The 24,391-nt window shown below is 40.7% G+C and overlaps 2 protein-coding genes across 3 annotated transcripts in view; both read right to left on the bottom strand.

Annotated features, from left to right (window-relative positions):
* Positions 1–7,532, bottom strand: part of SRPRB (SRP receptor subunit beta) — a 30,766-nt gene extending 23,234 nt beyond the window's left edge. The window contains exon 1 of one of the 2 annotated variants that reach the window (XM_054680215.2): positions 7,346–7,532. The gene's annotated coding sequence lies outside the window, so the exon portion shown is untranslated. Of the gene's footprint in view, positions 1–7,130 lie in introns of both variants that reach the window. The other variant, XM_016939860.4, reaches the window with a different exon arrangement.
* Positions 7,533–12,520: 4,988 nt separating this feature from the next.
* The window catches only part of TF (transferrin), a 31,060-nt gene continuing 19,189 nt past the window's right edge, over positions 12,521–24,391 (bottom strand). The window contains 6 exon segments of the mRNA NM_001144835.1: positions 12,521–12,720; positions 14,059–14,248; positions 15,681–15,865; positions 19,660–19,724; positions 22,048–22,183; positions 23,780–23,935. Coding sequence (NP_001138307.1) covers positions 12,686–12,720; positions 14,059–14,248; positions 15,681–15,865; positions 19,660–19,724; positions 22,048–22,183; positions 23,780–23,935 — 767 coding nt within the window. The 3' untranslated portion in view covers positions 12,521–12,685.

Below are 24,391 nucleotides of genomic sequence, written 5' to 3'. Positions count from 1 at the left end.
CTCCAGCATCTCACTCCACGTGTCTCAGGCCTTACCTAGCTGTAAAGCAGGCAAGTTGTAGAGTTAAGAGTCATAGTGGCATTTTATGAAGCATTTAGGAGGTCTAATCCTAATTAGACCTAATTAGGATTAGACCTCCTAAATTAATTAATTAATTAATCCTAATTAATTAGGAGGTCTAATTAAATTGTATATTACTTGCAAAAATTCTCTTTTGTAAATTATTTCATGACTTACACAGACCATCTATGACATGCTTGGACTTTCTAACTTGACCTAAACATCCCTCTTTTTTAACAACCACTTATTTTACTTTAGGACAAGAATTTACGATATAAGATCCTTTCTTATATAAAATCTCCTTTCTTTATAACCTTCTTTGCATAGCTAGGGGACATGGCTAATTCTATTTGTCCCCAGGCCTTATCTAGAATCTAATGCTCCAAAATAAATTGAGCAATTTTTAAAAGTCAAAGAAGCAGTTTATGACCTTAAAGCATTTTGCAAATCTAATATCTGACCTGCATAATTTAGACTAAATATTTACATTTTGAAGATATTTTTATTTTACCAATAATCTTTAAAACTGTCTTTATTTCCCAAAGATTACTTAAGTTACATGAAGTAAATAAAAGGCATTACATTTTTTACTTTTCTGACAAAATATTTGATTTAAGCTCTTATTGTTATTAAGCTAATTAATTAATGCTCTTTTATAGTACACACACAACATATATAAATACACAGACAGAAGATAAAGGACTCATTCCCTAAGCCAGGAATTGAACCCTAAACGCAGGCTGCCATTGTGAAAAGAGAAAGCATGGCCACATGGTTACAAGGTCAAGCTCCCAAAGACATGACTGACCAGTCTGCTGGGATGTCTTGAACAGCAGGTCTATGGGGTCCTAAGCACACATTTTATTCTAAGGTACCCCTCTTTATGACAAAACAATACAGAAAGACACAAAGCACACCAGATTCACTACAGCTTAAGATTGGCCTCAGAATTCTTTTTTTATATTAATCAAAACTTTACAGAGGAGATAAACAGTGACTTTTACTATTCATTTATGCAGTTTGCACAGAGAGACAGAGACCAGAGTCTGGCTGGTAAGAAATTCTTACCCTTTTGCCAGTATGCCAGGTTTCTGGGTTCTGTCTCCCAAAGCAGCCCTAGGAACCCTGCTTGACTATATGCAAACAAACACATTGCCATGAATTAAGAATATTCACAAATAGTTTACAAATTTTGGAGAAAATGGGCAGACAGAGAAATATGACTCAAATTCTGTTTATGAAAATATACTCAACACACTTAAAGTATCATAAACAGAATTTGAGTTAGTTCAAGGTTAAAAAGCTGGTGTGCTCCATCAGTTCCTGCCAGCCTGACAAAGGTAGCCTAGGAATTCCAGATAAATGGAACAAATGATGACTTGCTAGAAATGCATAGGGAACAAAATAACTATTCACAGAACCAAATAAAAGCCTTCCACTAGAAATTTAAAATATATATATATGGTTTTATATATGCATACACAAGCAAAGCCAGAGGAGAATAAATGGCAAACAAATGAAAATTAGAAGCAAAAACGAATAGGAACCCAACCCTAAATTTTTCCTTCTCAATCTACCCTGGAGGCTACAGTGTTTACCTAGGGCCCCCCAAAACCCACATAATGAATATTTTATTCCTGATACACAATTCAGTATCCTTAAGGTCACCAATATCACCATACATCCTGTGCAATCAAGAAATACACTATAGGCACATAACCAATAAGTACTCCAGTGCCAGCACTAACCACACAAAACAGTAAACAGTGTGAAGCAATGCAAGCATGTATGTGAAATTTGGCTCCACACCAAATCCGGCTTCATGCTTAACTATAGTAAAAAGGAATTGCCAAACTGCCAATGCATTTCTTTACAATGCTTATTTTACTTTTATCAGGACTAAGAGCTTTCACTATGAAAATGTTAATTAGCCAAATATCTCCAATTCTCTATCAGGTTTTAAAGAATATTTTATTATCTAAACTTTTTCCATATCTTTCTCCTCTACTTACTGGTTCCTTACTACATTGTTTCATAAGTAACCTTTTCAAATCTGTAATTTGAACTAACTTTTAGATAACTTCTAAATTATTCTTTTTCTCACTAATAACACAACCTTTCTGGCATGTTTTGTATACAGAATTATGTGTTAACTAGAATTCTTATCCTTAGTAACCTAAAACTTTAGTGAAATGCTAAAAAGCAAGAAATCCTGAACTATCAGATATGGGAATTTATAGTTAAGAACAATTACACAATTTTAGAAACATATTTCCCCATATCACAACCTTTCTAATTGGAAATGGCCCAGATTTTAAATGAGCATCAAAAATAATTTTAAGACTTTACACAAAAACTTATCTAAAACATTTGTCCCATTCACTGTACTCAATTGTTTCACTTTTAACAGTTTATCTAGATTACCTCTGTAAACCGAAATATTAGACACTATCTTTTAAAGTCAGTTATTTCCCTGTTAACCACATTTTGAATAGCCAGTGAATATTGGGTGTGCACTTAAACCTAAGTAAGAGCCTCAAAGTTAAATACATAGGTATTTTTGCCAGTAACCCAGAAAATTTAGCTAACATTAAATTATGCTCATTTGTCAAAAAAAAAAAAAAAAAAAAAAACGCAAACGAGATGATTTTGTTTTGGCTGGGTTTATAGTTTTATAACCTTCTATGCCAAACCCTAACACCTCAAAATATCTAGCAGAGACAAATATAAAATCCAGACAAAAATATATGCTGACAATTCCAAAGGCATTTCTATTTTTACTTCACCAATAATTTTAAAACTAGCTTGTTTAGGAAAGTTATACTTAAGTCATGTGAACTTGAAAATTGCTTAGATTTATTTACTTAATTTATGAGTGCTCTTTTACTTATAAGCCAAAACACAACATATAACAAGTGTGCAAATAAACACATCTAGACATGTGTATATACACACACAAACGAAGATTCAATAGCTTTTACCTTGGAACCCTAACCATGAGATAGCAATACAAGCTTGCCAATTTTACTTTGTGTACCCAATAAGCAATCCAATGAAGGCTGTGAACCATTATTTCAGGTAAAGCAATTTCCATGGCAGTTTGATTTTTAAAGGCCAAACCTCCCCAGACTCGAAAGAACACTGGGGTCAAACAGCACCAAAGGAGAACATCACATAATAACTAGGCCTGCCCCTGCTTAGAACAGCAGCACCAAAGCCTGGATACATGCAACTGCGTCCCGCTTTCCCATTCAACAGCAAATGCCAGAATCCAAACCATATTGGGGCCAAACAGTATTGCAACTGCAAGAGAAAATTCTAAGGAGGGCTTAGTACTAGTCCTTAGAACTGCTGCCAAGGGCATCCCCTTTGGAGAGGTTGAAGTCTGGAGGATCCCCTGGGGAATCCCCCTTTGGGGTCCAGTCTTAAGAGTGTCAGGCATCTCTGACCTTAGGTGGGCACCAGTGCTGCTTTGCATATTTTCCCTCCAGAGGCAATTGTGAACTGTCCTTTGGTTCCTGGGTGTAATCACTGACGTTTAGCATCCTTATAATTTGATAAGGCCACATTATCCCATGCTTCCTGTTCCACTAGCATGAGAGCCATGAACTGTAATGATAGGAAATGGAAGCTGGGTAGGCTTCTTTTGTCCTTAGCCAGTCAAGTAGGGTAAGGGAAGAAGTTAGTATAGAAAAGGTTTCCGTCGCCTGAAACACATGCAAGTTCGCCCTGAGCTGCAAGTTTGCCCTGAGCTGCAAGTTTGCCCTGAACTACGCCACACATAGGAATCAGGGACCACAACCAGTAAAGATAGAAAAAGGTCCTTCAGGATGGCCCCACCCAGAAACCTGCGGTTGCCTCCGTGTTTAGGCGCTGCCCACCAAGGGTCCTGAGTTGGAAAGGAAAGAGAGACAGAGGGAGAGATTCCCCTGTATGGAGTGGAAAAGAAAAGATGAAAAATCCCAAACTTTGGGCTTACCTCCTGGCTGCCTTGCCAAAATATGTTACCAGTGGAGGGTGTCCAGTTTCTGGGCATATTGAACCAAGAATTGGACAAAACACACAAAGCAAGAAAAGAATGAAACAACAAAAGCAGAGATTTATGAAATGAAAGTATGCTCCACAGGGTGGGAGAAGGCCTGTGCTTAGGGGCTCAAGAGCCCAGTTACAGAATTTTCTGGGGTTTAAATACCCTCTCAAGGTTTCCATTGGTTACTTGGTATATGCCTTATGTAAATGAAGAGGATGAAATAAAGTTACAAAGTCATTTACTTGGTATACACCCTAGTCATTTACTTGATATACGCCCTATGTAAATGGAGAGGATGAAATAAAGTTACAAAGTCATTTACTCTGTTGGAGAGTATATGTCCTGTCATAGCTGATGTGTTTCCATTTCATTGATTTCTAGGAAGTCTGCATGAATCTGCTTTATGTTTCCTGCCTCCAGACCCTATTCTCTTGCATCAGTAGGGTTGAATAAACTACACACATGGTTTATCTTAAACTGTCTTCTAAATAGGAATATTCTGATCTAGAATCCTTCATTTCTTCCAGCTCCTCTGCACCACCAACCTGGTGGATATGGGCCCATGTGTCACTTAGAGTTGATGTTATCATTTCACTTCCAAAAGTCGTTTTCAGAAGATAGTCTTTTTATAAACGTTAACACAAAGTGTACAAAATGTGTTACTTTACTATTTTTGTCATACATTGGCAACCTCTTTAGTATCTAGACAGTGGATATTTTTAAATTAGGACTCATTTTTCCAGTATATAACACAATATGTAGTATAGCAAAGTTACATGCAATGCATTTAACATATAAGGCAATGGATAAACTGAAATTTTCTAGTACACAGTAGCAAAACATCTTTTGTAATTTCTTCCCTCTCACCTTCCTCAACTGAATGAACAAGTAACACTGTTCACAGAGTGGGATTTAACAATCCCACTTTCAAACACAGTATTTCCCATCAGTTTTTAAAAGCTATTTACAAAAAGTGTTATTATACTATTTCTACTTTTAAATACATCAAGCATTTCTAACTATCTAGAGAGACCAGATATTTCATATAACTTTCCACTGTGTACATAGCACTGTAAAATAAAATTGCACATGTAACAATGGCTATAATCGGAGGTATCTTCTAAATATGACAATTTTGACCTTGAACCAGTCCTTCCTCACTTCCTTCTCTCTGTCTTCAATCCAGTGGACAGGTACAGGCATGTGTAACGCTTAGAGATGGCTGAACAAATTCATACCCAAAAATCATTTACAGAAGACAAGCTTTCCTATGAATTTCAACACAAAGTGTGCAAAATGTGCTAATTTTACTAGATACTTTGTCATACACTGGCAACTTCTTAAACATCTAGAGACCAAATGTTGCAAAATTAGGACTCATTTGTTCATTATGTACTCTACATACACAGCAAAACAAAATGCACAAAACATACAGAAAAATGGCAAGTGAAATGTCCAAGTATGAACACACTAGCATATTACCTTTGGCAATTTCTTCCCTCCCATTTCTAAACCACTGAACAAGTATAGACAGTACTATACTGCTTACAGAGGTGGCTTCACAATTCCACTTCCAAAAGACAGTACTTCCCAAGAATTTTAGCAAAAAGATATTTACAAGGTGATATTTTACTACCTCTACACTTAACATACATCAGGCAATTCTGAACATCTACATAGATAAGATGTTTCAGGTAAGAAGTTAATTTGTCCACTATATGCACAGAAGTCTTGAATAAAGTGAACACATGTAAAAACAGTTATGACTGAGTCTTCCAAATATGAACATTCTGGCCTACACCTTCCCATCTCCATCAACCCACTGGGCAATAATGCTCAAATTTTCAGAAGACTGTCTTTCCTGGGAATCTTAAAACGAAATGTACAAAATATATTAGTTTACTAACTACTTCTGTCATACACTAGCAACCTCTTTAACATCTAGAAAGACTAGATGTAAAGTCAGGACTCATTTATCCTTTAGATCCACAATACACCCAGATAAGTAAAACAAAATGCCCAGGCATGAGACAATGGTTAACCTTGCCTCACTATAAGCACATTGGCATAGAGCTCTTACACTTCCTTTCCTCTCTCCTCCCCTGAACCAGTGCACAAACACAATGTGTATTATTAACAGGTGGTTTGGCCACCCCCCCCAACCAAAACAACATTACATATGAATTTTAACAAAAAGATTTACAAAATGTGTCATTTTACTATCTCTAATTTTAACATGGGCATTTCAGAACATCTAGAAAGGGTAGATAGTTCAAAAAATAGTATTGTTAACTACATATACAGTCGTGAGAAATAAAATGCACACACAGAACAATGGTTGGAATATGAAAATGTCTTCTAAATATGACCAGTGTGGCACAGAACTGTCCTCTCTTCCTTCTCAGGTCTCCTGCCCCATGTCCTCTAACCCAGTGGTCCCCAACCTCTTTGGCACCAGGGACTGGTTCCACGGAAGGCAATTTTTCCATGGAAGGTAGGGGCATGGTTTCAGGATGAAACTGTTCCACCTCAGATCATCAGGCATTATTAGAGTCTCATAAGGAGCGTGCAACCTAGATCCAGGGGTTGGGGACTCCTGCTCTAACCCACTTAATAAACGTGGATGTGTGGCTCCTGCTGTCACTTCCAGAGGTGGTCTAACAACTTCATTGCAAAAAGTCATCTCCAGAAGCCATTTATGTCCTATTATTATTATTAACAAATGGGAATTTACAAGATGTGTGATTTTCTAACTCTATCATAAGTCACAACCTCTTTCCACCTAGAACGGCTCGATGTAGCAAATGTTTTCTTTTAAAAGGCTGGGGGGGGAAGTTGAGAGCAGCTTTTTCATAGGATATACACGGGCCTTCTATAAACAGCCAATAATCTTCCTAAAGGGTGGTGGGCCTTTCCGATGGGCCTAATGGCGCAAGTTATTCTTACACTTCTCTTTTCCAGCACCAGCGTCTGGTAGAAGGAAGACGAGCTGGGCGATGGCCGCTAACCCTACCACCCCTCATTGCCGGACTCCCCTCACCTTCTGGGCCCATTAAGGACTTTGTCGGTTGTCCTCGGGACTAGGTGGGTGTCGTCCACTTGGGACATTGCGGCCACCCGAAGACCCGGATCTGCGCGGCTCCATGGCCTACGGAGGCAGCTGAGCCGCGCGCAGACCAGCTTTCCTGGCCCTCTGCACCCGCTGGTGGCCTCCGCGGCCTTGGGGCCGCCTCCCTGCTTCCCGCCCTGCCATACCTGCCGCCACCCAGGGGCGCTGCGTCCAGGCGGCTCGGCGGAAGCTGCGTCTGAGCCTGGTAAGGTTGGGCGGGGAGACCCTGCAGCCGGCAGGTCGGGGAGGAAAAGTGGTTCGCCGCTGCTTCAAGGAATGGGCCCGGTGGGGCAGCCGCGGCCAGGGCTCCGGCTTCTACCGGGCGGAGGGCCTGGAGGGCCCAGCAGAGCTGGCCGCGCTCACATCTCAAATTCTGTTCGTCTTTTTATACTGATTTCAAAATATAGATTAGCCCTTTGTTCTTTCTTAAAAATCTTCACATTTTATTTGTCTATTTTTGTCTTACAGGACTTCTGAATTTTGTATGATCTGAAATTAATATTTTCCTTAATTGCTACTAGGTTTGTGGAATGTTGGAAAATCTTTCTAAGTACTATATAAGAAATATGTTAACATAGTAATTGTTTTTGCGATTTTAATTTTATATTTAAACCTTTATACGTTTCGAAAGTTTTTACTTTAACCGGTAAGTTGGAGGTCCACGACATTTTCTTCTGTGCCAAAATTTTCAGCTACTTTGCTTCTAAACACTTCAGTGAGTAGCCTATCTATCCCCCCCGAGTATAATGCCAGCTTTATCATGTAATAAATTCTCATTTGCATTTAATATCTGGAACTTTTATTCTGCTTCATTATTTCCATGTGACTACCACCCTTTCTAGTCATCATTATACATTTCATTTTTTAAAATAAGCTTCGTTGAATATATTTAAAGGTATACAACATGTTATGAGATACATACATAGTTAAAAAAAAGATGACTACAGTGAAGGAGGAATCCCAAATAAAGTAGAATTTATTACCTATACTGTGGTCCTTATGTTGTACATTAGATCTCTAGGCTTGTTCATCATGCATATCTGCTACTTGGTTTTGTTTTGTTTGAGATGGGGCCTTCTGTCCCCAGGCTGGAGTGCAGTGGCACGATCAAATCACTGCTCACTGCAGCCTCGACCTCCCAGGCTCAATCCATCCTCCTGAGTAGCTGGGACTACAGGTGGGCACCACCACTCCTCGCTAATTTTTTTTGTGTTTTTTTTGTTTGTTTGTTTGCTTGTTTGTTTGTCGTTGTTTTGGTTTTTTGGGTTTTTTTTTTTTTTTGGTTTTTTTTTTGGCAGAGATGGGGTTTTGTCATGTTGCCTAGGCTGGTCTCAAACTCCTGAACTCAAGCAATCCGCCCACCTCTGCCTCCCAAAGTCCTGGGATTACAGGAGTGAGCCACTGCGCCTAGCCCTCCTATCTGCTGCTTTGTATCCTCTGACCTACATCTCTCCACCCTCCTCCACCTCAGGTTTTGTTATCTCTCTATACCTGTATTTGAGTGTTTTCTTTAGATTCCCCATATGAGTGAAATCGTGTAATATTTTTCTTTCTGTATCTGCCTTATTTCACTTAATATCCTCCAGTTTCATCCATGTTGTGGCAAATGGCAAGATATTCTTTTTAGGGCTGAATAATATTCTGTTGTATACATATATATATATGCCAGTTTCTTTATCCATTCATTCTGCAACAGGCATTTAGGTTGCTTCCCTATATTGGCTGCAATGCTGCAATGAACGTGGGATCACATTTATCTATACAAGGTGGCTATCTCATTTTATTTGTGTATATCCCCTAAAGAGGGATTGTTGGGTCATATGTAGCCCTATTTTCAGTTTATTTAGAAACCTCCATACTGTTTTCCACAATGGCTATACATTCTCACCAACAATGCACAAAGGTTTTCTGTTCTCTTCACCCTTATCCACGTTTATGATTAATATCTTTTGACTTTTTGATAATAGTCATCCTATTATTATCTAGTGTCTCATAATGGTTTCAATTCACATTTCCCTTATGATGAGTGATGTTGAACACCTTTTCATATCCATCTTGGCCATTTTTCTTCTTGGAGAAATGTCTTTTCAGGCTTTTGCCCATTTTTAACTGGGATCATTTGTTTTCCTGCTATTGAGTTGTATGAGTTCTTTATCAATTTGTTGTATCTTATTAGATAGATAGTTTGCAAATATTTTTTCCAATCCATAGGTTGCCATTTCATTTTGTTGCTTGTTGTCTTTGCTATGCAGAAGCTTTTCAGCTTGATGTAGTCCCATTTATTTATTTTTGCTTTTGTGGCCTGGGCTTTTGATGTGATAGCCAAAAAATCATTGCTACGGCCAAGGTTCAGGAGCTTATCATTACATTTTAACAGCTGGAAGAGCTCATCCACTCTCATTAGTTTTTTCTCAGAATTTTTCTTATCTGTCTCACTTTTGTTTTTTAGTTGAGGATTAGTATCATTTTGTCAAGTTAAAAAATTGTATATTGATTAATTTAGGGAGAATTGACATCTTTACAATACTGAGTCTTCCTATCCAAAGCAATATGTCTTCTTTACATTATTTTTTACTTTGATAAGTGTGGTTTAAATGTAGCTTTTATTAATTTACTAAATGATACATTTTATTTATTCTTGTTAATTATTATTGTCCTAACTCACTATTATTTGTATAAAAGAAAGTTATTTTTTATTTTAATATTTCCTTTCACTTTACTGAATTTTATCTTACCACTTTTACCACTTTATTTATTATTATTATTATTTTTATTATTTTGAGACAGAGTTTTGCTCTTGTTGTCTAGGCTGGAGTGCAATGGTGCGATCTCGGCTCACCACAACCTCTGCCTCCCAGGTTCAAGCAATTCTCCTGCCTCAGCCTCCCGAGTAGCTGGGATTACAGGCGTGCACCACTACCCCCGGCTAATTTTTATTTTAAGTAGAGATGGAGTTTCTCCATGTTGTCAAGCTGGTCTCGAACTCCTGACCTCAGGTGATCCGCCCGACTTGGCCTCCCAAAGTGCTGAGATTACAGGTGTAAGCCACCACACCCTGCCTATTATTATTATTTTTATTATTTTCCAGACAGAGTCTTGCTCTGTCACTAGGCTGGAGTGCTGTGGTGCGACCTTGGCTCACTGCAACCTCTGCCTCCCAGGATCAAGCACTTCTCATGCTTCAGCCTCCTGAGTAGCTGGGACTACAGGTGTGCGCCACCAAGCCAGGCTAATTTTTGTATTTTTAGAAGAGATGGGGTTTTGCCATGTTAGCCAGGCTGGTCTTGAACTCCTGACCTCAGCTGATCCACCCACCTCAGCCTCCCAAAATGCTGGGATTATAGGCATGAACCACTGCGCCTGGCCATAATACTTTATTATTATTTGGTTCTCATGGATTTCCTAGGTGTATAATCACTTACAAATAAAAGTAATTTTGGCATTTCTTTAACTATTATAACTTATTTTTCTTATATAATTGGATTGGCCACCTGTTCTAAAACACTGTAAAATAAGATAGATAGTAATCAATTTTTTTCATGTTCCTAACTTTAGTAGGAATGCTTCTGTTTCTTCATCATTAGGTATGTATTAGCTTTTGTTTACATGTATATAAGATTATGGCCAAATAACATCTGTCTATCCTATTTTAGTAATTAATTTAATAATTAAGAATGGATGTTGAATATTTTTGTTTTAGCCCAGTTGTCTAAGACTTCCAGGAATATACCTGTAGTGTAATAAAATTAGGTTTATTGATCCATTGCAATGAGACAGACTGCGTCCCAGGGGAGCCATGGGGTATCTCACCAAACAAAGGAAAAGGCAGAGTTATAGGATTTGGGGTAAGTTTATGTGAATGTTAAATAAGGCAGATTGTTGATAGGCTCAGAGGAAAGCAGGGCTGTGTGTAAAACGGTCCATATCAGGTCTGGACTGCAAAGTGGACCCAGAGTCCTATTTTCTTGAATACTAGACAGTTGAGAGAGGTGTGGAATGTTGTGTCCAGATACCCCTTATCTGCACTTCTGTATTTGAGTATAAGATGAGGCTGTGTTAGGAGTCAGGAAAAGAAAGGAGCCAACTGAAGTTATTTAGAAAGCAAAATCAACAGAACTTGGTGACGCTGGATGTAGTGTGAGGGAAAATGGCGAACTGAAATTTCACCCCTCTATTTATGGCTTATGTGATTGGGTAGATGACCATGTCTTCAGCTGATATGGAATATACTATAACAACAGTTGGTTTAGGGAAGCAAGAGAGAGAAGAACAGGATGATCACTTCAATTTTTGATTTGTTGGGTTTCTGACTGCTGCAAGACTCGAGTGTAGACCCACAGGTAGGTAGTAGGATGTATAAGTGCAGGGATACTGCTGGAGGCTGGGGTCACAGCTATAGATACAGATGCCTAGGAGTCATGAGCATCACTGAAGGAGGGCCTGCAAAGTGAGAGGAGCACTGGCCGGATCAAGAGAAAACCCCAGGAAGATTTCCCTAAGGTTTCCAGGCCAGTAGGATGAGCCCACAGTGAAGACTACAAATGAATAGAGAGAGGTAGGAATCAAAGCAGAGACCCGACATGTCAGAGAAACTGAGGAAAAGAGTTCCAAGGAGGAGGGAGTGGTCAACTTTATCAACTGCAGGAAATGGGCTCAGGAATGGAAGACCTGAATTGGTTTAACAGTTGGCAGGTAGATGGTGACTTTTGCCAGGGTACATTCAGGTAAGTTGGTGAAGCAGAAGACCAAATTCTGTATGTTCAGCCAATAATAAGTGAGACAGAAAAGTAAGCCTCCACCTTACAGGAAGCTGGACTGAGAAGGGCAGGAGACAGGGCAGTAACTGCTGTGGCATCAAGCTCAGGGAATGCTTTTCAGCAAAAAAGATGTCAGTGTTTCACTTTTTTCAGCTAGTTAGAATCAGGACCTCAGCTATGCCTGATGGAATTCATTTAAAATACCAAATAAAGGTAAGTCTTCTGTAGTCTTTCTGTACTCACTTGAGTACTTGATCTCTGTAATTCACTCTGCATCCTCCTTCTTGCCCCTTCCTTAGCATGACACACGCACGCGCGCGTGCACACACACACACACCAGTATACATTTGATTATATTTTAATGATCACGCAGACCCTTTTAGAAAAGATGTCTCCCTGAACTGTACCCAGGAGGTGTGGCCATGGCACACACAAAGCTGTAGGGAAAGACCAGACGAATCTTGAGCTGAGAAGGAAGGGCTCAGTTGCATAGGTATTTAGGCAGAATGCATAAAGAAATCCTTTTGTTGAAAATATTTAGGAAAGAATGGAGTTTTTGAAATATAAAATCAATAATAATTTTTATTTTTTGTTCAGCACACATGGCAACACAGAGCTGTGAAGACAGACGTGGTTAGCACAAACCACTCGGGCCAGTGAAACCAGGGCAAACTCATGGATCATCTGCGTTCCCATCTTCACCTTGGTGGCAGCCCTACCTCTGAGATTTTAAGGTCTACGGAAAGTGCAGGCTTCCAGGAGTGCTGTGGAGCAGAGCAGAGAGGTAGGATTTTCAAAATCTTCCTATATTTATTTCTGAACTGTCGAGTGATTGAACAATTTCAGCATAGTACAAAGTGTGCAGACTTGCTGCCTCCTCTTCCGTGAACTAGGCCATTCTCCCAGGGCTCTTTTCTACTTGCCTGCGCAGCTCCTGTGCCTATCCTGGGGAGTGCCCCACGCCAAAGCTGTTAACATGATTTTCCTGCCCTACAGGGTCCTCCACCTTGTTTCTTATGGGTGAGGCTCACACATCTGAGTTCCTGAGGCCGGGAGTCGCCCAGGAAGACTGTCCTCCCTGACCTCTTTAAGCAGGTGAGGAACTGACATAGCAAAAAGCACCTGCAATGTGCCAGTTTCTGTGCTGTGGGCTAAGGATGGAGGAAAGAAGAGCAGAGCCAGACTGTCTGCTTTTGTGGAGGATATAGGTTAGGTAAATATCAACTTGATTCTCACAATAGCGAACCTAGACAAGCACATTGCTGCTTCCGTCAGAATTACATGGGGGCAGCTTTTAAAATGCGGATACCTGACCTAGCACAGACTTTCTAAATCAGTATCTCAAGGCTCTGAGAATCAGCATTTTAATAAGGATCAAGACTCCCTTATCTGCATACTCCTGTGGAAAGACTAACTGCCCTACACCACCACATGTTATTCCCCAGCTTCCAAACTTTTTCAGGTGACTCAGTTACACCCAACATAGTTATACTGCAAAGATGTGTTTTATTCTATTTCAGTTCTCAGAAACTGGTGTTCCAAATGAGTAGTATGCATAGCAACTTTATGGTTACTAGAACCTATCCTATCATTGTTGAAGCTGTCTAGAGCAGCACTGTCTGAAAGAGCTTTCTGTGATGATGCAAACATTCTCTTTGCTGACCAATATGGAGCCACATGTGGCTGTTGAGCACTTGAAATGCAGCTAGGTGGGATTGAAGAAATACATCTTTTATTTAGTTTAATTTTAATTAACTTAAATTTAAATAGTCACATCTTGCTGGTGGCTACCATATTGGACAAGGCAACTCTAATCAAAAGTTTACTGCAGAGCAATGGCATGTACACATAAACCCAGTCCTTTTCTTAGAAATAAGATGGAATTCTCTATGCCCAATAAGTTCACTACCTTAGTGCTCTGAGCCTGTATCCCCTTACAGTCTAGCCTGTCATACGTGCCGGGCTTAGATTGTTCACTCACCATTTCATTTTGTCCATGTTGTCCTATCCCAAGGGCCACAGCCTACCCCTCCTGTACCCACCACCCCAGCACTCACCACCATGTTTGGTTGCCACTTCCCCATGCTGTTCCTCCTACTCACATGAGGTGGAGCATTTTCTCAGGTTACCAACAGCCTTGACATATTCTTCTCCTAAGTATTTTTCATATGTGTTTCTGTCATGAAGTTTGGCCAAACATACTGTGTCATCTCTGAACAGAAGGTCCTTGGTTTCCGACCGGAACAAACAAAAGTTGCCCGAGCAGTCAGTTACGTTGCTTCCAAATAGGTGCTGTCAAGTGAACAGAAAGTCCGTGAGGACCTTGTGGTCTTTAGCAGCTGGGAACACATGGATGAGAAGAGTCTGAAAGCTCTGAACCAGCCCTGGGGAAAAAGGGAAGCTACAGAGTATGTCTTGGGAATTTTCCACCTCCTTTATCTGCCATTTATCCACTTAGGGCCCCAGCTCCATGCTTTCATGATGCCCCCAAAATCATCTATAGGGTCCCTGGTCCCACCTTCCTCTGATAAGTCCCTCCCACCCACACCCATGCCTGCCTACTCTGACCTCTCTTCCCCACTTCATTGCCCTTCACTGGGGGCTGCTTATAGGAAATGAGAGGACAATAACATGTCCCTTCAGATGTTATTGTCAAAGAAGATGTTAAATGTGAACCCTCCCAGAGGAGTGGCAGAGGTAGTTCTTAAAAGTTCATGTTTGACTGCATTTTGAATCCTTTCTTGGGCAAGCCACTCAGCTTCTCCAGATCTCCAAAGGTTGTAAGTGAAATGATGACTGCAAAATGTTGAACTTTCCATATAGCAGCTAGGAAATGTATGTTAAATGCTTATTATTGTCATGTACCTTAAAAGGACTTCTAAATATACTCTTATTTTTTTTAAAAAAAGGTAATGGTGAACCAACAGCAGGCAGCTATGCCCAAAAGGAAGGTGATGTGTGTGTGTGGAGGGGCCTTTAGGATTAGAATACTCAGGCAGCCCCTGTCTTCAACAAGGCTGGCCCTGAGTGGTTGTTCCCCCAGAGGGCAGGCTCTCCGAGGGCAAGGGTCCTGTGTTTTTCAGACTGTTGAGAACAGTGCTCAGTCTGCCTAGGCAAGAGGAACAGAAATCCACTCTTCATGACTCGTATCAACAAGCGCTGGGAAACAGGAGCTGTCTTCTTCATTTTCGGGAAGGACAGGAGTAGGGGAAATGAGGGTACCCCTGAACAAGGTTAGGGGGAGCAGAAAGGCAGATTCCTAGTCCCAAGAGTACATGGATCAGATCTAATCACCAGTGACCAGGAGCTAGAAGCAGAGCTGGGCCTGAGAGGTCTAGTTCCATAATTACACAGCTAACATATTTTGAGCACGTCCTATAGGAAATGGAATTTTCCTATGCCGTTTGGGTGCATGTCTTCACTTAATACTCATGTTAACTGAGAAGTAGGTAAAAATATTATTATTACAATTTTATATATGAGGAAGCTGAGGCATAGAGAGGTTATGTAACATACCCAAGATGGCACAACTAGGAAGCTGTGGAGCTGTGATTTGAACCCTGATACTCTAGTCCACAATGCATGGCATGAAATGCACAATGCATGAAATTCTAGTTTTCAAAAAGAAAGTGCTGGAGTCATGGCTGCACTTTGTTGTAAACTCCCCCCGAATAGCCTATAGCCATCTAGGAAGAAAAGGTGGGAGGCCCTGGCTGGTCCATACCTGCTGTTGACGTAATATCTTGTGGACGCAAGCTTCCTTATCTTTCCGTGTGACCACAGCGTGATTCGGGGCTCTGGCCAGGTGGCAGTTCGCATACTCCTTCACAGGTTTCCTGGTACCATCAAGGCACAGCAACTCATAGTCTTTTTCATTCAGATTCTTAGCCCACGGATCAGGGTTTTTTCCTAGGGACAGGAAGAAGGTGGTTCAGCTGATGGCTTTGGTCAAGGTGCCCCGCTGGGGAGATACTCTCCAAATCTCACTCAGTCTTATAGTGCTAGTCTTTAATATCACATTTGCGAGTTTCCATCCACGGCTCATTATATGTATTTTTTTACGTGTGTATATGGATTTCACATGTTTCTAATTTTGTTTAGTGTTAGATCTTGACAAATGTAAAACTCTGTAGCTTTTTTTTCAACTGTTTACATACCTTATAGATTCTTCTTGTCAGTACATATAAATCAAGCTCGTTCTTCTTAACTACTGTATTATATTTCATAGTGTGGCTATAATAGTATCTTTAAACCATTCCTCTTTTAATAGGCATCTGAGGTGTTTACAATTTTTTGCCACTAAAGTAGCGTTAAAATGAGTGTTACTGGCATATAATTGTGCTTACATAGAAGTGGAATAGTTAGTTCAAAGGGTATATGTATTTTTATTTTATTTTATGTTATTTTATTCATTTATCTATGATACTATGTTCTCAGCCCTCTCCAAGGCACAATCTTATTGGAGGGGAAAATAACACACATACCAAAACAAAAAATTCAGGGCAGGGATAATAATATTTTATATTTTGTAAAACACTCTAGATGCTGTGTGAGCTCAAACCAGGGCTTTGAGAACAAATGAATTAAGAAGCTGGCTGGAGGAGGCAAGATTTCAGTTGTCTCTTATAGTGTGTGTAGGATGAGAGGAGGAGAAAGGAATGCCTCTCTGCGGGAGGAAAGGAGAGTGCAGGCGAGACTGGGGGCAGGTGTGTGCCTGGTGTTTCTAAGGGAGAGAGGAGGCCGCCTCTGGAACCGTCTCAGGCAGTAGGGTATGTGAGGCACTCAGGCAAGAGGAAAAGTGGGTTTGTGAGGACTTATGAATGGAAATTGATGTTAATGAATGAGCCAGAACCTAAAGGTAGAAAATTAAGAAAAATCAAATGGGAGGTGATTCAGTCTGGCTAGGAGGGCATCTAGAAGGGCATGTTAAAAATATGCTTTTTCAATAAAAATAATACACGTTTATTGGTGGAAATTTATAAAATGCCACGTAAGTATTGGGAAGAAAATTTTGAAGCATTTGTAATTTCATAGTCTACGCCTTCAAAATTGGTACATTTCTAACATTCTTTTTCCTACACACACCTATAATATGCACATACACACACACACACACACACACACAAATTGAGATAAAAGAGCCCATGTGGGCTGAGCGCGGTGGGTCACACCTGTAATCCCAGCACTTTTGAGAGGCCGAGGTGGGCGGATCATGAGGTCAAGAGATGGAGACCATCCTGGCCAACATGGTGAAACCCCGTCTCTACTAAAAGTACAAAAATTAGCTGGTCGTGGTGGTGCACGCCTGTAGTCCCAGCTACTTGGGAGGCTGAGGCAGGAGAATCACTTAAATCTGGGAGGCGGAGGTTGCAGTGAGCTGAGATCACATCACTGCACTCCAGCCTAGCAATAAAGTGAGACTCCATCTCAAAAAGAAAAAAAAGAAAAAAAAAAAAAGCCCACGTGGTTTTGTGTCTTCCTTCTTGTATATACCATAGCACTTAAGATAGATTTTGGAGGAGGGAGAGAGGGGGGCAAGAGTTGAAAAACTACCTGTTGTGTGCTATGCTCACTACCTGGGTGACAGGTTCAATCATACCGCAAACCTCAGCATCATGCAGTATGCCATGTAACAAACCTGCATATGTACCCTCAATCTAAAATATAAGTTGAAAAAGCAACAAATTAATAACAGAAGAAGGTAAGAAGGTGCAAAATATAAGTATGATGAATCAGACATGATGTGACTTACATTTAGTAATATTTATCAGGAATGTGATATTAAGTCAGGGGTATTAGACCAGTAGTTCCCAAACTTACAATACATCAAAATTACTTTGGCTCTTAAAAATCATGTTGTCTACCTTAAATACACACAATAAAATTTAGTTTGAAAAAAGACACATTTTGAAGAAATAAGATATTGACTGACAGACTTAATCTAGGCCTGATGGCCAGGGAGTATAGCAGGATTCTCTATAAGGATAGAGGCTGGGAGAAGAGGAGGGAACGTTGACAGAAAGATGAGGACAGTTGAGTTGTATATGGACTGTATATATACAACTAAAATATATGAGGACATCCATATACACACGTAAAAAAATACAATTGCAATGCCAATGTACTCTCTACATAAAAGTGACACCTTGGGAAATAGACTGGAATGGAATTGAGATTGGATGTCAGGCCTCCTATCTTAATTCTATGCAGGAGGGAAGAATTTTTGAGTCATTGCAAAGAGTAAGAGAGTCAAAGCTTAGAGAAGGGAGCTCTACTCAGAAAAGTACCAAAAGAAATCAAGGGTGGCAAAGAGCCAAGCTTAGGGTAACACTCCCTTAAAGGAAAAACAATAATACGAGGGAAGAAAGGAAAATTAGTCAACCCAATATTTCTGCAAACAAATTCTTAGCAACTGCTGTGTACTATGTGCTACACTAGGTTCTGGGAATATAAGATGAAGAAAAAGAGCTCAAAGAGTTTCTGTAGCCAAAGTGTATTACAGAGTGTGGTGAATTCAATCATAATGGCAATATGAACAGAGGAGTCTTCTTGTAGGACAGGGTATGCCATCTGGGAAGGCTTCCTGGAGGGGCTGGTGCTGAGCCGGTTCATTCTGGATGAGTTGCCCAGGAAAAGTGAGGAGTTGGGGAATGAACATGAGAGAAGGCAGGGAAGTATTCACAGCCTGAATTCCAGTGGGCTCTGCTAGCACTTAGTGATACTGAGGGGTCAGGTGTGGAGTGCTCAGTCTGGCCAATGTTTGTTTTGCTTTGTTTTGTTTGTTTTTAATGTTATGGCTGTCCAACGTTCACCCACAAGTTAACACCCATTGATTCTTGCTTGAATCAGTTATCAATATATTGGTTGCCAAGTGATAGTTTTCTAACTCTATCATTCCTTCCACATTGATTAGTTTTCCCTTCTTCATTTGTTTAATCAGTATTGCCTCATGCATTCTTATTTCTTTCAATGGGCTATTATCCCTTACTGCTATCATTATTTGTTGTAATGCTCAAAATTCCCAGACTTGGCAACAGGAGATCCTTCAAATTGGTTCTTGTATGCTTTGAATGTCCCATCACTGTTTGAGCACTTCAGTGTGTTGTTCTAGGCTCAGCATGTATTTTTCCTGCCCCAGCCCTGAAGTCAGCTACTTTTCCAAGGAGTTCTGGTTCCTTTTAGCAAAGAAGAGTACTTACAAGCCAATATCTTGGTGCTTACTCCTGCTGGTATGCCATTGCCTCTAGGCCTTCTCAATGGACACAACCCAGAAGTACAGTAAATAGCTATAAAAGGCATTACTGGGATAACTGACAACAGTTAAATGTGGACTGTGGACGTGATGAGTATTAAATCCACATAATGTAAAATATCCTGATCTTGGTAATCATACTGTGGGTATGCAAGAGATTGTCTTATTCTTAGGAAATAGGCATTGAAGTATTTAGGGGAAAGGAGCACAAGGCTTGCAGCTGTGGGAGTGTGTGTTGGGGAGGATTTAGGGCCATTGGGGGCCCCATAATCCTGATCATTCTGCGCACTCAGGTGAACATGTCTCTCTTCACTGAGTAGACAGATTGAGAATCAGAGCTTTGAAGTCTGACAGTGTACATAATACTTCCACAAAGGCATCCCTGAATACAAGTGAATACCAGTGACCAGGATCTAGTGATCTAGGGGGACAGAGGAGCAGGTGCACTTACCCCCAGTGTTCTGTGGGACAGTCTGGTGTTTCACAAAGGCCACATCTCCCTTCTCAACCAGACACCTGCAGAGGTCCAGACAGTGGGAGAGAAAAAAAAAGGCGGTCAGAGTGACTTATCTGTCATTCAGGGGGCTACCTTATAGATTCAGGACAGCCATCTGAAAACAGCAACTGTAACTTCCATTCTAACAGTAAGCAATGTAAGGAATAAAGAGAACAAAAACAAAACACTCTGAATTGATTGTAGTTGTACAATCTCAGTTCCACATACTAAATCTTAATTTTTTGTACTGTTTCTCTGAGAGATGACATAATTTCCCTGACATCAACAAGGATAGTAGGGAATTGATTTTCAGTGAGGTGATGCCTCCCCCAGCATATGAATGAAAAACTCAGTTCCTTCAGGTTCTCGTACAAGGCGAATGTCTAGGCAACATTTGTGAGAGACTGAAACTCCATCACAAATTGCAATTTGTGCTGTCCTTCATTCCTTTGAAAAAGAATTTTAACATTTATGGAGCATTTGCTATGTTGTGGGGTTTTTTGTTTTTGTTTTTGAGAAATGCAGAGAACATGGCAAAACATGGCATAAAGGCACCTGACTCTACTAACTCCCAGGCCACATATCTCTGGGTGTGGTATTGGGGGTTGTAACACAGCTCTGAGCTACAAGTCCCCAAGAAGTTTCAGAAAAGAAATAATAACAAAATAAACTCTGGTTAGTAGGGTTCTAATTTTAATTTTGACTGTCTTCCAGTCCTTTGAAAGGGCATACCACACAGATGATGAACTAGTGTGTACTTCAAAATCTACACAAGGCCCTCCTCAATGAGCCGAGTGGGTTGGACTTTTGGACAATGGACCGAACCCCGCTCTCCATGTACTTTAATCCCCTTGCTTCAAGGAAAAGAACCTGCCTATTACTGCATCGGTTCAAGAGTTTTGGGGGTAGCTAGCTGAGAAGACGGGGTACCTATTGTGCCACATATTGATTTAATTTTATTTTCTTTGGAGTTTGGAGTCTTTTTATCAGTCTGGTACATTTTACTTCATAGCTAAGTTTTATAAGACATGTTTAGAAAAAGAAGCCTTTATACACGTTTATTTTAAGCATGTTTATACATACATGTTATTTGAGCCTTTTCTCATGACCTATAATTCTCAAACATATGTTATCACCAGAAAAAGACGAGGTATAGAAATGCAAAGGGGAACTCTATTTTAAGTCCCCCAAACTCTTCAATCTTTGTGAAAACAACATGCTCTACTTTGTGAAATTAGAAACTTGGGGAATGTGAATTGTACTTAATCTAACTTACAAAGTGGCTCTAACTGGCAAATAGGAATGACCTTTGTTTTTTACATCATTACTGGGAAGCTCAGTTATAATACCATCATCATTGTGCAGTTCATAGATTCATGAACTACCAGATAACAGAAGGCCTAAAGCAGAATGGGTAGTTAAAAAGTAATAAGGTAGGGCCAGACGTGGCCCACGCCTGTGAGTACCAGCACTTTGGGAGGCCAAGACAGGAGGATTGCTTGAGCCCAGGAGTTTGAGACCAGCCTAGGCAACATGGCAAAGCCCTGTCTCTACAAAAAAAATACAAAAATTAGCTGGGTGTGGTGGTGCATGCCTGTAATCCCAGCTACTAGGGAGGCTGAGGTGGGAGGATCGCTTGAGCTCAGCAGGTTGAGGCTGCAGTGAACCATGAGTGTGCCACTACACTCCAGCCTGGGCAACAGAGAGAAATCCTGTCTCCAAAAAAAAAGGTACACAGGTGTCTCTATGAAAATGAATGATAGGCACTCCATAAAGTACAACTGTAGTTAGGAATTTAGGAATCATGTACTATTCTGTATTTCCAGATGAGTATTGTTCTGGATTATCCAGAGGTGCATGGAAAAGCTTGAGCCAAACTCTCGACTCAGTGTTTATTCAACTACAGTAGGGTATCATTGCCGAGGCACTAGTGACACTTGGGGCTGGATAATTGTTTGTTGTACCGTGCTATCCTGTGCATTGTTGAATGTTTAGTGGCTTCTACGTGTGAGATGCTAGTAGCACTTCCTCCCCCACCCCAACATTGTCACAATAAAAAATATATGCAAACATTGCCAAATGTCCCGTGGGGGTCAAATCACCCGTTGAAAGCTGCTAAACTGTACCAAACACAAGTCTCTGCTGTCTTTGACAGCCATGTCAGCATCCTGGGGGAGTCTGGCTGCCCCTCCCCATGTGGCTCTATATCTGGTTGTGAAATATACTCTCTTAATACATGCCGCACTAATGGAATAGGAACCTAAGAATCTTACCTTAGTTCCTAAAAGAAATCTGGCCAAGGCTTGTATATTATTCTATTTGTTTCAGGGTTAAAAGACTCACCTGAAAGCGCCTGTGTAGCCGTAGTATCCCTCTTTGTTGTTGGGTTCACACAGGTTTGGGCCTGAGCCCATACACAGCTTACAGAGACTGGAGTCTTTCTTAGACCCAGGGGCACAACCTTCACTGAAAAATTCATCTGCGCAGAAGGACAAGAGGAAGTCAGCTTTTCCTGAGTCAATGCAAGCAGCTTTTATTTAAGAGATAACAGGGCTGCATGGCCCATAATAAGTAGAACATATTCATTAATTCTGTGACCAGCCACCACCAACCCAGGACTTGCCAGGCTATAGGCTTTAAAGGGGAACCTATTGAGATTGGGAAAAGGAGTTAATGACCATTACAATTCAGGGCAGAGGGGATTTATTTGAGCACAATAATGATGTCATCACTACGCTAAACAAAGAAGAGATGAAAAATGTCATGAAAGGGAACAGAAAAAGGATGAAGACTGAAGGTCTTGCTTCCTGAGCTTGTGCCACCTGTTTTCAGATGTCCCCATTCCCTGCCATTCATTAGAAGAGGCTTTGCTACATCTCCAACCTCAGGAAAGGGATGGGGAATTTTCTTTGCAGCTCAGCTGCTCTCCTGTGGCCATAAAAGTGCTAGGAGGTTCGGGAGAGCAGAGGTAGTGCCTTTGTCAGTGGGGATCCTGAGTTTTCTGAATGTCACCTTGGCCACACTTTGCTTCATGTCTAAGTGGTGTCACAAAGCACCCTGGTACAGAGACATACTCTCATCACCACTTCCCCGACCCCACAGGGTTTTCTGGGTTAATAACCAGATTTAGAGGCCTTTTCTTTTTTAAAGAGTTGCCCAAATTTGGAGGTGGCAGGGACAAAGTACTTAGGAAGCTAATGTAAGTCAGAACCACTGGAAAACATCTGTCTGTGGGAGAACTTACACTTAAAAGTTTAAGCGGGGTAGAAAGAAGCTCATACCTGGTGATATTCAGAGGACATAGAAAATAAGGTGATTTCTACTGCTTCGAAGGGTCCTAGGAGCTGGGTAGGGACTTGGTGAGATTGCCAACACCATGAAGAGACCCGGGATCACCCACACTCACATACCATACAAAACCTTGTGGCAGGGATTGCTACTTGTCTACCCAATATCTGTTTCTCCTTGTACTTTGTAACAAAAATCTGGTTTTATCTGGGGTAGGGACATTTCCAGATGAACGATTACATTTCTTTTTTACAGCTAGGTATGGTGATGTACCTAAGTTCTGGGCTATGAGAAGTTTGCTGAAATAACTGGTTAGACTTCCTAGAGAGCTCCTTTAAAAAGGTGGCATAAACTTCCATTTGCTGTAACCCCTTGGTGATTGGGGCTGCCTGGATCATGGATGCGATGGCAACCATGGGATGACCTTGAAGATGGAAGTCTTATGCTCAGAATAGAGGAGCAGAAAGTGTGAAGGAGCCTGGGTTTCTCATGACCATACCAGCCATGCACTGCTCACCTCTGGTCTTTCTCATGAGAGATAAATGTATATTCACTCATGCTAATATGTTCAACCTAAATGAACCGTCCCAACTCAGCAACCCAGTTCCAGCCCTTCCAGCCCTTGTTGCTATGTCCTTGAGGACAGCAAATTCTACTGTTCTTTGACCAAATTCTACTTCTCTAGAACCAGAGCCCACAGCATCTTATGCCACACTCCTCTTCCCTAAGGCAGGACCCTGCTTTCTGGCATGGCCCTCACCAGCCCTCCTTCCCAATATTCACTCACCAAATCTGCAATGGTTGATCTTATTGTAGAGCAGGCCCATGGGGATGTTCCAGCCAGCAGTTCTGCCAACTGCCGTATGGCAGGACTTCTTGCCTTTCAGATTGTCCCAGGTGAGGTCAGAAGCTGATTTCTTCACCACTGCTACAGCAAAATACCCTACAAGAAAGACACCAGAAAAGGATGTATTAACACCTCTGGGGCTTCCAGAGTGTCTGCTTCCAATCAATTTCCCTAGGGAAGCAAAGATATCCTCAATCAGTCATTGTGTCTTGAGAGGATCTTCCCAGTAACTGACTGAGGGGAAGTACAAGGAACTCTGTCAGGAGGAGATTAATCTGAACTTTAAAAACAAAATATTGTGAAAACACCATCATTAGATCAATGGCTGGGTGTATAACCCTTCCCTAAGTGCATAAAGTCACTGAAGTTATAAGCCAGCAATTCACCATCCAATGAGTCCTATCAGAGGAATGGATACTGAAACAGCTAATGTAAGCACAAACTTTCATAAATTAACAAGTGTTGAGATATAGTAGTAAAAGATCAATAAGCAAAAGAGAAAAATTGAGCCAAACATTTTCTGATAAGGAGAATATAGTTTTATACCAAAAT

Source organism: Pan troglodytes, chromosome 2 (genome assembly GCF_028858775.2).
Source record: "Pan troglodytes isolate AG18354 chromosome 2, NHGRI_mPanTro3-v2.0_pri, whole genome shotgun sequence".
In the NCBI taxonomy this organism is placed as follows: domain Eukaryota; kingdom Metazoa; phylum Chordata; class Mammalia; order Primates; family Hominidae; genus Pan; species Pan troglodytes.
The sequence above is the reverse complement of the archived record's forward strand: the minus strand, read 5'-3'. Positions and strand labels throughout refer to the sequence as shown.